Source organism: Hetaerina americana, unplaced genomic scaffold, assembly GCF_022747635.1.
Source record: "Hetaerina americana unplaced genomic scaffold, ioHetAmer1.1.p SCAF_3, whole genome shotgun sequence".
Lineage (NCBI taxonomy): Eukaryota > Metazoa > Arthropoda > Insecta > Odonata > Calopterygidae > Hetaerina > Hetaerina americana.
Window position 1 is genome coordinate 107,784,906 of NW_027286874.1, and position 14,063 is coordinate 107,798,968.

The following is a 14,063-nucleotide window of genomic DNA, read 5'->3' on the forward strand; positions in this document are numbered from 1 at the left end:
GGAAATTGCATCGTCCGTGTGCAATTAATTATTTCGTGTTTAAACGGGAAGATGATATTTTATAGAAAATCAGACGCCGCCATTACTGTTGCAATTGTATTGTCCGCTCGGCATTGGCGATTGAATACATTGGGCGTGCGCAATGCTCTAGGGCTTCCCCCGTTCACTTGCGTCGTGGGACACGCCTTATTCCCTTCCCCCCCCCCACCCCGTCCTCCTCCCACTCGCGTCTTACGATCCATGAAAGCAGAGCTCCACCCGTCTTAAAGATTTTAAAGGGCCTTGGGTGCGCCCGATGCGCGCTGTTCGTCGCTGCGCCCGAGACAAGTGGGCCCAACTCCTCCTCCTACTCCTCACTCTCCCCCCCCCCACCTCCTCGTTCCTTGTTTGCACTGCTCGCTTCCTACGGGAATCTGGCGGGACATTAACCTCCGCTCGTATTAGTCCTTGGGTGATACTCGTACGTACGTGTGCTATCTGGCGAGTTGTGCTTTGGCGCCTTGATTATCTCCTCGTTCAACCTTTCCTCCGTAATTCTCTCGCCTTTCTAGCGAACGATCCTTGCTTCCTCCGAACCAAACAATCGTTAGAAAACGTCCGCTCAATGATAATTTCTAAATCTCCGCGAAAACTACCGTTCAATACCTTTCGCTACCTGGCTTTTCCGAGTGTTTCAGCGTTCGCATGCACCCGATTTCGGTTAAATTTATTATTATTCGCCTTAAGCCAGTGACTCTAGGGTCCATTACGAATGTTAGCCCCGATGTCCGCTCTGTTACTGCGGCAGGCACCGGAATCGAAATCCGTAATACCAGTTACATGTCTGTCCGGTTGGACTCTCTTTATTCTCTTCGCTACCAATCGTCACTTCCCAAACAGCGTAATGTGTAATGAGAAACAAAATTGCTAGCCCTATGCGCTGACTTCTCAGTGCCAGTGGCAGGATTCGGTAGTATGCCTTACGCTAGACAATCTCTCGAGAGCATAGATGAGCCATTGGCAATTAATAGCCATCGATGACTTGGTCTAGTTGGTCAGTGTTCGTTTAATACTGCGTAGTATTAATGATTTTCTCCCCTGTTCAAAGTACTCTCCATTCATAGGATATAATGTGCATAGACTAATTCATATTCCATCTTCTTCTTGTCCACTGTTTATAAAGCGCCCATGGAAGTCCATAGCAGTTAGGCTTTTTAGTTTTCTCGTCATTTCTTGCTTTATTGTGTTTTCCACATCTTCCCAGTGATAAGTCCCCTCATCACATTTCTGCATTTTGGGAACAGTAAAAAGCCTCAGGGGGCGAGATGTGGCGAATAAGGAGGAGGATGATCAAGGATCAAGGCGATTGAATTATTTTCCAGAAACTGGCGAACAATCAATGCTGAATGTGCAAATTTTTGTAGACATTTTTTTTTAACCCAAATGTTCGGTTAAAATAGTGTGCAGTGTTGATTTTGAGCAGTATATAGGGGAGGCGACCGACAGCTGAGGTCATTTGTGCCATAGGAGATGGACAGGAAAGGATGAAGGGGGGAGAGAAACCCGGCGTCGGCATCAGCCTGCTCTTTACGAAAGGCGCCGAGGGGTCCGCAGCTTAACGTCCCATCCGACGGGCGGCGCACTCACTCAAAGTGCCCTCCACAGAGGACCTGAAGCAGGGATCGAGATACCTCTGAAAAATATTCAAAACCGGCGGGATTTGAACCCGGGCCCTCTGGGTGGGAAGCCAGTGCGTTAGCCCCCGCACTATCTTGATCGCCGGATTCATGTCAAATATGATCTTCTTTTTCCACCGGTAGCTATGGGCAAATATCGCGCGTCGATAGAAGAGTCTGCAGTCTTTCCCAACCAAAACCCAATGTTTTTTTTGCGGAAAATTAAAAAGTTTTATGTAAAATTGACGATGGGAGTTTTCATGACTTTCCTGCCACAACAATGGTGACATTCTGCCACCGCCATCTGGGCGTCGTCGTCGACTTCCGCCATGACATTTTATGCGTGCGTTAGATACTGGGGTAAACACAAGATCGAGCACTCGAAAGGGTGCGATTTTTAATTCGTCTGGCCTCATTTTCGAGTGCCCTCCTCCCCCTCCCCAACGGGAATTATCTCGCCCCCCCCCATCCCCTATGCCGTGGCCGAGCGTGGGAGTGGGAGCGCGTCGGGGGTGATTACGAGCGGAGTCGGGAAGGAGGTGGGGCGGAGGAGCTGTTGAATCGCCGGGAGGGAGATGTGTGTTGGTGGGAGTGCGGCGGCAAAGCCACCACCACCACTCATTGCTTGTCGTTCGCATTCACTAATCTATGTATATCCGGAGCTTCGATGTTGTGCGCGCTGTGTTGAGGGAGGAAGTTTGTTCTCCCGGGGAAAGTGGCGTGCTGCTTTTCGTGCGTTCGTCGCGGGTTGGGATTGCGCGCGGATGGGACACACCCCTGACGGACGGCTGCACAGTGGGAATGCAGCGCGTGTATTGGCAATGAGGTGTGATGAGGGCTAGTAGGAAAATACGTTCATTTTTGTGCATTGTCCCTGGCTGAATGCCAGTAGATCGGCTGATAGAGGAGAGTTGCGGCGACTCATTTTTCTTTTGTTATGAACAAGAGTCAGATACTGGTAACCCCCCAATTTGAGATAAGTATACGCACTGGTAATGCCGAAATGTTTGACAGTATATTAATTGTGGAATACCATTGCAATTTTACTCTCTTGAAGTTACGCTCAGTGAATGCGAAGGCATCTGTGTGTAGTCCTCGCACGTCATGCAAAAGGGTAGTGCATGGAGAAAAAGGGTGGGGTGTGCGTAATATGTACAGGAGTAAAACAAGATCGTCCAATGAAGCCCGTACTGTTTAAATACTACGAGGAGGAAATGGTAAGGAAGTCACGGGGATGGCGATTGGAATGAAAATTTTAATTTATTAATTCACCTTGTATGCAGATGTCAAGCTTTAGTTTGCCAATTAACCGTGGGACTGGAGTAATTTCTGGGCGAATTGCATTATCAATTCGAGAAGTATTGGATGGAGGTATGTGTTAGGGGAAAAAAAGTGATATTCTCAAAGAACAGGACGACTGAATCACATATCAAAGTGAAAGGCCATGAATTAAAGTTGGCACAACACTTATTCGGGAAGTATTTCGAATGAAAATTGGCATATTAGTATTAAGATAAGAATTGATAAGAAAAATCTAAATGTTTTGAATGTGAAGGCCTCTTGATTAGTATCGTAGCGATTATGCTTCCGATAGCATTGTCGTTGAAGAAAGAGGATGGCGTAGATAGAAAGCTTGTGAGATGTGGGTGCTGGGAAGAATTGAGAGAAGGAGATGGGCGGAAAGGAGGCAAACGAAGGATTGCTAGGCATGGTTAGGGGAAGGGAGAAGGTTGGATATTGGGAGGAAGGCAGGAAGAGAGATGGAGGGGCAATTGAGTGTGTGAGATTGTGATAGATGTGAGGGCGAGGGAGTGAGGGAAAGGGATAGGAATTGTGGATGGCCTGAGGGGAGGAGGAAAGAACGTGGATCTGAAGAATGAACGAGGATAATGCAGATGGTTTTTATGGCAACTATTGCGCAGAAGTTGTTCTGCATGTAGAATTGGTCCATGTCGAAGTGCTTTGGTTCTTAAAAGGCCACGGTATTGTGTAATAGATGTAGGTCCTCCTCAACACCTCTGGGAGATAACACTGCCACTTTTAATATATATATATATGAAATCTGGATATATTTCTGCATTCACATTGAAGTATTAAAGAGCATAGCAGAATTATTTGGAAATGCCCGTTTTTACTTAAAAATAGAAATTTTGAAGGCTTGTCACTCGAAGGCTTTTTTTCCATCCCAACATCCGCGAGCACGTTATCATCTCGTGTGCGGCCTCGCCGGAAGGGCGGGCCTCAGAAGCATGGGCTGTGGGGGAAGGTGGGGGTGGGGGGCGCTGACGACCAGGGCCGCACTCCGGAACATTGAATAAACCAAGAAGAAAAGAGCGGGTAGTTTCCTCCCCCTGGTGAAGTCCGAACGCCGAAATCTTCGAAGCGATCTTGGGGGTGAGCAAGGGGTAGGGGGAGGATGGGGCGCCCACCCGCTTCGATGGCCGGATATTGTCCGTGCCCATCTCTCGTTCTTGCAGCCGCCCTAATTTTTCGATGATTGCAGGTGGCAGCACTGGTTGGAGAAAGGTGGGTGGGAGTGTGCAGTTTATTTCTATGGGGAAAAGAGACTGCTCGAATTTTAAGCGTCCATTGTTTCAGTCCTCTAGCCGTAACGCGAATGCCACCGCCGCGTTGTCGAGCGGTGTTCCCGCAGGTGCTCGTCGGCACACGCTCGTGTCGCTTTTCGAGTGTTGGTTCGTTCAAACTTATGCAAACATATTCCCTCCAATTTCGGATATCATCTGCCTTCGCAATAATAATAGCACGCTGTACACTTATCGGCAATTCTAATATTTACCGTAAGCAAGTTAAAAATGTAAGGTAATGATTAGCGCTTTCTAAGAAACCTGTCAGAATTGATTTATTTATTATTATATTTGTTGCATGAAGTCTATAGACGTCTGGTCCCTCGCCGAAAGTGCAAATTGTGCGAAGCCGTTTTGATTAGCACTCATGCAGGTGTTGAGTTATTATCCTACCTTTATTTTTGAGGAGACTGAATTAGGTGCGATGAAGAAGGTGGGCATTCATTGGTAGGAGTCTTCGGGAGAGCGTGTGAGAGACCAGTTGTGGGAGAAGTGGTGGTATTCCCGGCGCTCTTCAGATGTGGGCCCATGCATGATGCGTCTCGTGGTTGTCTTCCGCCTGCCCTTCTCTCTCGTCCCACTCGCACATCCGGGACTTTATTATAAGTGGACTAAGCCTATTAGGTGTGGAAATCCGTCTATCTCTCACTCCTCCAGCCATATAGTTTCACCCACCATCTTTTTAGCCTGCTAACGCTCTTTAGTATACCTCAACCTCCCTATCTTAGATTGTTCGCAAATGTCCCGTGGTTTTCTTCTTCCGTAAACGGACGAAAAAACACACCTCTTTTCTCCCCATGGCACTCCCTTCGTGCACTGGTGAAAGTCCTGAACGTGATGAGAGTTTATATTATTCCTGGACGAGCGTCAGTTGGGATTGTTTTTGCAGCTGTCTGCTTGGTGTGTTGTGCCAGGATAATTGTTGAGCGTCGAATCGATTTCGTACTCTATTGCTTGGGCTTTTGGAGTAATAAGTTACTTCTGTCATCGGTGCGGATGGTCGCAGGTTCATTTCCCAGTGACCGTTTAATTTAAACTGGATGTTTGTTTGCTGTTGCATATTTATAAAGATCAGTTTCGCGTGTAATGGGAGAATTTTAATTAGGTCACCCACGGCTTCTGTAATAATCGATTAAGTAAAATCTGTAATAATTGCGGTTTTCCACTGCATTTAGCACTTTTCTGATCGTCGGTTAAGCGTTGTTTTGTTGTGTGAAACGTTAATTTCCGCCCCCATTGGAGCGGGTGTGGCATGCGACCATTGTTCGGATTTATGCTTCTAATTGGTCAACTCATTCCTTCTACGTTTATGGCAGAGTCGGTCCTTTTGCTCAGCCACTGCGAAAATCTCGTGGATGAGTTGGCAATCAATCGTTGCAATAAGCCTCTTCGGAAACTGTTGAGTGATTCCTCGTGCATTGGCCTTGTATGTTTTTCATGTGCAGAAAATTTATTATCGAAATAGCGATGAGTGCTGCTCGATTACCAGTATATCATACTAGCGGAAAAAGCACGGTGTATGAATGGAGTGTATTATGTCGTAGTTCACAGTTTTCCGGAAGACAATTGTAACTGTTTTGGCATCCTCCCGTTAATTCTCTGTAAAATAGCCTGTGGCACGACTACCTACCTTCATCGCACGCACGAGTTTCCGCCTTTAATGCGGATGGACAACAAAAACGCCGTCCTTCGAAGTTCACGCTACCTAACCAAATATTTCACTTGCGGTGGTGGGTGCTGCCACTAATCGTTGGAGTTAGATGGAATTATCCAAGACGGCGAACTGGTCATCTTCAGAGGCAAGGGGATCGAGATGGTGCGGGGGCTAACGTACTGGCTTCCCACCCTGAGGGCGCGGGTTCAAATCCCGGCGGTGTTGAATATTTTTCAGAGGTATCTCGATCCCTACTTGAGGTGCTTTGTGGAGGGCACTTTGAGTGAGTACGCCGTCCGTCGGATGGGACGTTAAGCTGCGGACCCCTTGGCATCAGCCTGCTCGTAAAGAGTAGGCTAATGCCGACGCCGGGTTTCTCTCCACCCTTCATCCTTTCCTATCCATCCCCTATGGCGCAAATGACCTCAGCTGTCGGTCGCCTCCCCTCAAAACTACTACTACTACTACTTCAGAGGCAAGTCGCCTTTCGGGTAGCGATGGAGGTAACGTGACCAAAAATGTCCATATCGGTCGCACCCATGACGTCTGTCCTTCCTCTGCATCTGCGTTGGTGTACCGGTGTTGGTTGTGGATTCATAGACAATGTGGCAATTAAAAGCACAGGACAAGCCTGCGTGCAGCTGACATTGAAGGAGACACGCCACGAGTGTCGGTTTCTCTCTTGCTGTGGTTGAACTCTGATAAGTACTCCATGATTTCATCTTGTTGGGAAATTGCCGACTTGTAATGGTAAATTTCGACAGCTCTGTAATTCTATAATTTCATATTTTTATTAGCTGACTCCTCTCCCGACTTCTGCGATTCAATCGGAAAAGCAGCGAGAATTGCCAGAAAAAGCCGAAGAATAATAAAAAGTGGTAATTTCAATTAAGTTCTCTTTGGAAGAAATTCTTTCCTATTCACGCAATCGCCTCATGTGCAGGTTCTCAGTTCTCGAATTACGTCAACCCGTAATGATCACTCTCTTCGCATTCCTTCGATGAAAAGTCGATGATTTCCGTGATCATACGTCATGACGTGTGTGTTCCTACCTAAGTGGTGTGACGCGATTGCGCGGTGAGGTCGCTCGGTTGTCGCGGAATTAGTATCTTTATTGCCCTGGGGAATGGTTTTATTCGACGTCAGATACGAAATATTGACTTCGAGTCTACCCAATGGCAAGGTGTTAGTCTTCGGGGATTGGTGTTGCTCCTTTCTTTGCTTCGCGTCATTATTAACAATTCCTCCGCCCAGAGGTTGGCGCTTGCGGATGGATATCTGTGTGCGATGGTTGTGGATAATGGCGTGCGTAAATAGCTCGCGAGGGAGGGGAGAGGTCGATCTCTGACCAAACATGGACGGGCGTCCCCGCCTGCGGGTCGCCCGCGAGGTCGACCAGGGGCCGCCCACGTCCCCCAACCAGCAGCCTCTCCCTCCCGCCCACTCTGCCAACCCCGTCCACGGCAGCCTGCCCCGTCTCCGGGTTTTCGGCCTCCCTCGTTTCCGACACGCTTCTATTTACGTATCGCCAAATGGCACAGGTGAACTTACTCCACTCATCCCTGTCAAGTGCATCCAGTTTTCGAATTCTGGATCAATTCAATCCCCAAGAAATTAATTTCCATACGCATAAGAGTTGCTTTCTAGTTAAATGATTTGCCTCAGAGTACCCCCTGCTATGTATTCTTATGTTGACTCTAAGGGGGTGACGTCATTGTGTGCAATATTCCTGTTAAGTATGAATAAGTAATTTAATGTCATTTATGAGGGCAAGGACCTCCCATTGAATCACCCAAGTTGTGAATGCTTGGTCCAGACGGAGGTCTTTTTCCGTTACACTGGTGCTCTTATCCCTTGTTCTGCACGTGTAAGTCATGTTGAACATGTGTTGGCATAATGGACCAAGAGGTTTAATGGCAAGCAATCAGACGTCTTCATGTGGAACTCCTGTTGAAACCCCCTCTCCAAACCATAAATCAAATTCCTTTTCGTGAAAACAATAGATGTTAGTGCTGCACAGATACCAGTACTTATAGCACTGGTAAGTTCTGATTTTTAACCCAAACCTGCTGTACTGAAGTGAAGTAAATGCAGTGCCCAGTGCCAAAGGTGATATATTTTTGATCATTGCTACCCTACTGCGAGGGTATGATACAGGTGTTCTCTTAATTCGAAGAGGAGTCACTTACCCTCTAAACGAAGGAGGGAAGGTTCTCGGGAACCCAGCCCTGTTCCTTCCATTGTATTTGTCTCTTTTTTTCAATGCAGATTTTCGAACCTCCAGTTATAATAAGTATTTTTGCATGTTTGTTAAACATACCATGTCGTAAGACCACATGATAATAATAAGTATTTTTGCATGTTTGTTAAACACACCATGTCTTAAGACCACATGATAATATCCGTAATGAGAGCGATAAGACCACATTTACTTGTATTCAGTTTCCTGTGGGGAATAAGAAAGGGGTTGATTTGATTGAAATTAAAGGAGTGGGATTGAGGAAAGATTGGTTAGATGATAGTAGTCTAGGAATCTGGCAGAGATAGCCTGTGTGATGTGAAAATTCCACCTAATACCTACTAAGATGATAAAAGACAGCAGTGATTTGAGTGCACTCCGGGTGCCCGACATTGTGGGAGGGCATGATTTCTCAAGATTCTCCCACTTGTGTCATTCAATGAAGTCTGGAGTTGATGGCACGTGTGTACCTTCTTAGATGTCCAGCTTGTTACTTTGAGCAAATACTATGTGTGTCTTATCTTATTGCAAACAATATCGATTCACTCATAAATCATATTTACCTACAATTTATCATTTGTAAAAATGTTACCCCGATCTTATAGTGATCATGTATTTTCCCTCACTCCTCAAGTTGAAAATTTTGGTGTAAAAACTGTTGTTTTCTATTTTCTTTCAGTTTCTACAAAATCTTGGAAAGGTAGACAGGACAGCTGATGACATATTCGACGAACACCTTCAGAACTTCACGCGGCAACAGAATTCAGCTAACAGGCTCCAAAAGGAATTTAACAATTACATACGGTGTATGCGAGGTATGCCTGTTATATTGCAGCTGATTTCTTTTGGAAATTGTGTTTGAGTTAAGTGTGTTACAGAAGATGAAACCGTCCAATATTTAATTTTGTCTTTGGCCAAAGTTGGTTTCTTTCTTTGAAGGAACAAGAAAAAATCTAATCCTCAAAATGGGTACATGCTGATACACCAGAGGCATTTTGTGGTAGATTCTGCTACCCACATATTAATGTCAAATACCCTTACTGCTCTACATAACTGCGTTGAGGATATGATTCATTTTTGATGGGTGAAGAATTTTCTTGGGTACTCTCTATTAAGTGACTCACAAAGCACACACTATTCATCATGGTCCAGTTGAAAATTTTAAGTGTAGAAGTCACTGTATATAGACAGTTCTTATTCCTATTTATTTCGCATCAAATTCAATTTTAGTCACTTAACGTTTTAAATGTGCAAGTTTTTGCATGAGCACAACCTATTTCTTAGAGAATGGCCGCAGATATTTTTGTGATTACCACAGATGTTGTATTCAGCCATCATACATTCCTATTTGTTGTATTCAAAGTGAAATAAAAATTGTAGGAATCCAAAAAGAAGTCAAGAGAGTATCTAAATTTTTAAATCAGTAAATGTTTAAGTTGAGAGTATATTAGAGGGAATAATTTTGGTTTAGTTACAGCAGTATTCCGTCATTGGCATAGTTGTGTTAAAATGCAACTCTACAGATAACTTTCAAATGCATGTTTGTGACACATATTTTCTGTCAGTGATGTGGTTGTCCAAGGGGATGTCAAAGTGCATCTGGGTGATGCACTTGGGTTATCAGGGTGATGCACCTGGACACACCCCGCTAAACCCGAGTTAGTGTGCTATTTCAGGCACCAGATCTTCTTACGATAACATGGGACGGAGGTAAAGAAATTGGCCCCTGTTCACTGTGAGCTCAATGCTCATCAATTAAATTAACCCGAAGGTTGATGATGTTTTATGTTTTTCTTAAAATTATTATTTTTCGAGGATCGAATGGAATAAGTGTTTTGTGTTTCCCATTTCACAAAGCTTGGGTGAAGCTGAGGCTGTCCACGTTCAATGGGAATTGAGCCCATGCCCTCTGAACAGTGGCGAACTACCTCATATATACATACTGTCAATTGGAAAATAATTACTAGTTGGTGTTGAGAAAAAGGATCCTCCATCGCTCACCCTTCAAGCATTAATAATAATTATTGTAATGCATTTTTTGAACACAATACCTATGTAAAGTGTAAGTCATTGTATTAAAATGGATCAAAGGATTATTAAGCCTATTCATTTCATCTACGAGAGCAAGTGAGCACATAAAATATATGACAACTACTTTATAGCATGCATATATTTCTCCACTATGCTACCACATTTCATATTGTTTACAACTTGTATTGCGTATTAATTTATCTAGATATGTATTCTGAAACACACATATGATGTAAATTGTTTATAATTAGTAGAACTTGAGTTCATAATTCCAAAATTATGCATGGTACTGAGTCAAGGCACAAGGGGAAAAGGTAATTGTCTTCCTTTTTTTGAGGGGTTATGGAATAGCTGTCATGTTTAGAAATGTATGGTGGATATGAGCAGACTCCCTCTTTCCTGACAATTATTTGTGGTATTATCAAGAATCTAGTTTGTGTCAGGGTAGTCACTTTCCATATTAAGTGGTGATGAAACATATGTTAACAAATGTTGATTTTATGTAAATAAAGTTAAGGTGTTCTGGATATGTTCGGCCAGAATTTGGGGTGAATGTGCTACTCACTCTGAAGAAGAAAGAATAAGTTCATGTCTAAAAGTCTATGAAGATAATATTAAACATCTGTTCTTTTGGCAGCACTAACCAATTCACTGAATGAATTATCTACTGGCCTAGAATGCAGAACACAATTAAATATTCTTGGAGTACAATGCCACAATTTCAGAGTGTAAAAATCATTCACCTTGACAGGAATTTGAACCCGAATCCTTTGATGTCAGGCCGAGTGCTTTAACCAGTTAAGCTATCAAGGAAACTTCTTAAACTCTGAAATTTTGGGGGCTTTAAAGGAATAAGATGTTGTGATCTAAATGTTACTGTTGAGGCATCTCCAATAGTTTCTTGGGAATTTGTAAATTCTAGGAATGCGAGGTCTGTGAATTAAGTAATGAGACTGATGTTTTTAATTTTTTCATTCAAATAGAATAACAATTTTATGTTGTCACCCTCAAAATAACTTCCCTCTGAAGCCACACGGTGCTGTAGAAGGTTCTTCCACTCCTTATTGCAGTGCTGGAACTCTGATACAGGAATAGCCTTCAGCTGGTCGGTTACAGCCGTTTGAATAGTTTCGACTGTTTCAAAATGAGTTCCCTTGAGGTGATTTTTCAAATTTGGGAAGAGAAAAAAGTCAAAAGGACTCAAGTCAGGCAATTAAGGAGGCTGAGGAGACACGGGAATGCTTTATTCTGGCCAAAAACTCGTTTATTGAAGTTGATTTTGGTCTTGCGAAAGGTTTTTTGGAACCATTTTTGCGCAGATTTTTCTCATCCCCAATTCATTGATCAAAATCTGATGAATGGTGGTGTGAGTCAAATTCAACTTTTTCCGATCATTCTGACTGTCAGCCGACGATACGAACGCACAACAGCCCAGATTCTGTCGACATGTTCATCGGTTCTTTAAGATGAAGGCCTTCTGCTTCGTGGTTCATCTTCAATCAACTCTCTTCTTTCTGAAAATGCCTCTAATCAACCGAAAAATCTGGGCTGTTGACAAAACACCATCTCCGTAGGCCTGCTGAAGTTTATCAAGAGTTTCCGTTGCACTGTGCCCGAGTCTGAAGCAAAAAAACTGACAACACACCGTTGCTCGAAATTGATGTCACTCATTTTTAGAACACATGAGAAAAAACTTTCGCAAAAAAAATCGCTATGGACAACCAAGTGACTCGAGGGAGGTCAAACCCGTACTGAAGGCGGATCACATGTTCCCCTGCCACCCCTCCAAGCCCAGCGCCTCCAGTGTTGCTAGGCTTATTTCTAAATTTACAGACCCCTTGTGTTAATTTTGTGGCATAATCCACAGTTTGATTATGGAAAAGTTTAATGTTAGATGTTTTTGTGACAAAAATGGCGAGAGCTTCAAATAAAAGAAATGCATTATGTTCTGAGAGCCATGGAGTGATTCCAATACCACCACTTAGAAGGCATGTCCGCCCTGGGTGAAGATTATCTTCTGCAGAGGGATTAAAATAAGGATGAAGGTTGCATCAGTGGTCACGAAGTGGATGCCTGTTAGTTAAGAGAAAGAGGTAGAAGAGTGTAGTGTGAAGGTAAATGATGTGAAGATTATGGTCTGTGGACGAGTACAGAGGAAAATACAGATATATAAGCAAGTAATTAGAAGCTAGAAGTATTGAGATAGTTTTGTTACTTGTAAAGTGACATAGGCGGTGAAGTTTAAAGCAAGAAGAAAATGACTGGTGTAAAAACCCCGATTGAAGAAGACTTAGGTCCGCAGAATGGTGCAATGAAAGCTATCAAAGCAGACCTGGAATTAAGGAAAGACTTGATTTGAATGCCATGAATAAGCTTTCAAATGGTAGTGAGATTTAGTTTGGCAGTAGGAGCCTCCAAAAAGAGTATATTGCAAGCAATGGAAATGTGGTAATGTGGGAGAGAGATGTGTATAATTTTGTGATGGGGTGGCCTGTTGACACTGAGGGAAGAGTGAACTGGAAAAGCAGAAGGATGGGCTCAGGATGAGATAGATGAGACAAATTACAGACATCAAAGCAAAGAAATGAGCAGACATGAGCAGTCTAGCCATGAGAAAAAAATGATAAAAGCATTGTATCCAACAAAAACAAGATTCGTTGACCAGTGATGATGGTATTCCTTCAGGGCTGTTATCTGAGAACAATAATGTTGGGTCTTTAACTCAGATAGGCCACCAACTTCAGTCTCTGTGAACGTATTATATCATTTGAGATTTTAGGACCCTATACAAATGTGTTCTTAACATAGTGGGAATATCTAGTATGTTGTTATTTCCTCACGTCAGCATGAAAGTTTTTGTCACAGAATTATCCACTCTTAAATAAAGTAGTGAATATATTCATGTATGCCTTATATATAAATAAATATTGCAAGCTAATATTCATTCAAATTTTCCTCAGCTTTTTGTGTATACATATTGTTTGTATATGATTAATTTCTGAAATCACTAGAGTAAGGTAAATTTTTGTGCTAATAATTGTGGTATTGTTTCCTGATTACAGCCAGTCACGCAGCTAGCAAATCACTGTTTGACTCCTTAAATGAGATTTATGAAAGCAACTGGAATGGACACGAACTTCTATATGTACAAGCTCAAAATGTTGAAATGCTCTGGCATGACTTTGGCCACAAGTTGGCGGACCAAGTGCTTGTACCACTCAACTCCTACCAAAGCCAGTTCCCTGAAATGAGGGTTAGTGAAACTTACTTTAACTAGTGTATGCACTAATCTACTTTTCTTGCCCTGCCAGCCAACTCGATGGTATTTCTATGTGTCGATTCTTAACATGAACAGTATTGCTCAATAATGGTAACTAGATCTTTAGAGGCTGTGAATGTCTTTTGCTTTTGCTAAATCTCTCATAAAATTTTCTTTTTGTGTGACCAAAATGATTTCAAACCAGTGGATTGCTCATATTTTGTCATCAGTGAAGAAAATACCATTTTTTTCCCATTGATAATGCGTACATTAAGTCAAATGTGTTTTATTCTTGCATAATTTCACCCCATTTATTTTGTGATCACTTTTACTGTATTTTCTGATGCTGGTGAGCACTCAGATTCTCAAAATTGTAAACTATTTTACATATCAGATAAAGGAATCTGTGCTTACTTTTTAATTTCGATCTTATAGAAACACAGCATCTTTAACTCTTTTTAAATACCTTCATTAAATTATGTTGGCTTCTTACTAGTGATTTCTCATATTTTAAGTTACTCTCAATGATTTATTGATCTCAATTTTGTTATTATGTAATAAATAGTTAAAAGAAATAGCTTCCTTTGAGTTCTTAATGATGTTTTTGAACGTAAGAGGAGAATACAATCCAAGCTTCGGC

General features: G+C 42.8%; 1 protein-coding gene across 4 annotated transcripts in view; it reads left to right on the forward strand.

Annotated features, from left to right (window-relative positions):
• Positions 1-14,063, forward strand: part of Amph (amphiphysin) — a 235,740-nt gene that overhangs the window by 201,346 nt on the left and 20,331 nt on the right. For all 4 annotated transcript variants that reach the window (XM_071587455.1, XM_071587457.1, XM_071587456.1 and 1 more), the window contains exons 2-3: positions 8,813-8,948; positions 13,227-13,417. In XM_071587455.1, coding sequence (XP_071443556.1) covers positions 8,813-8,948; positions 13,227-13,417 — 327 coding nt within the window. The remainder of the gene's footprint in view (positions 1-8,812; positions 8,949-13,226; positions 13,418-14,063) is intronic.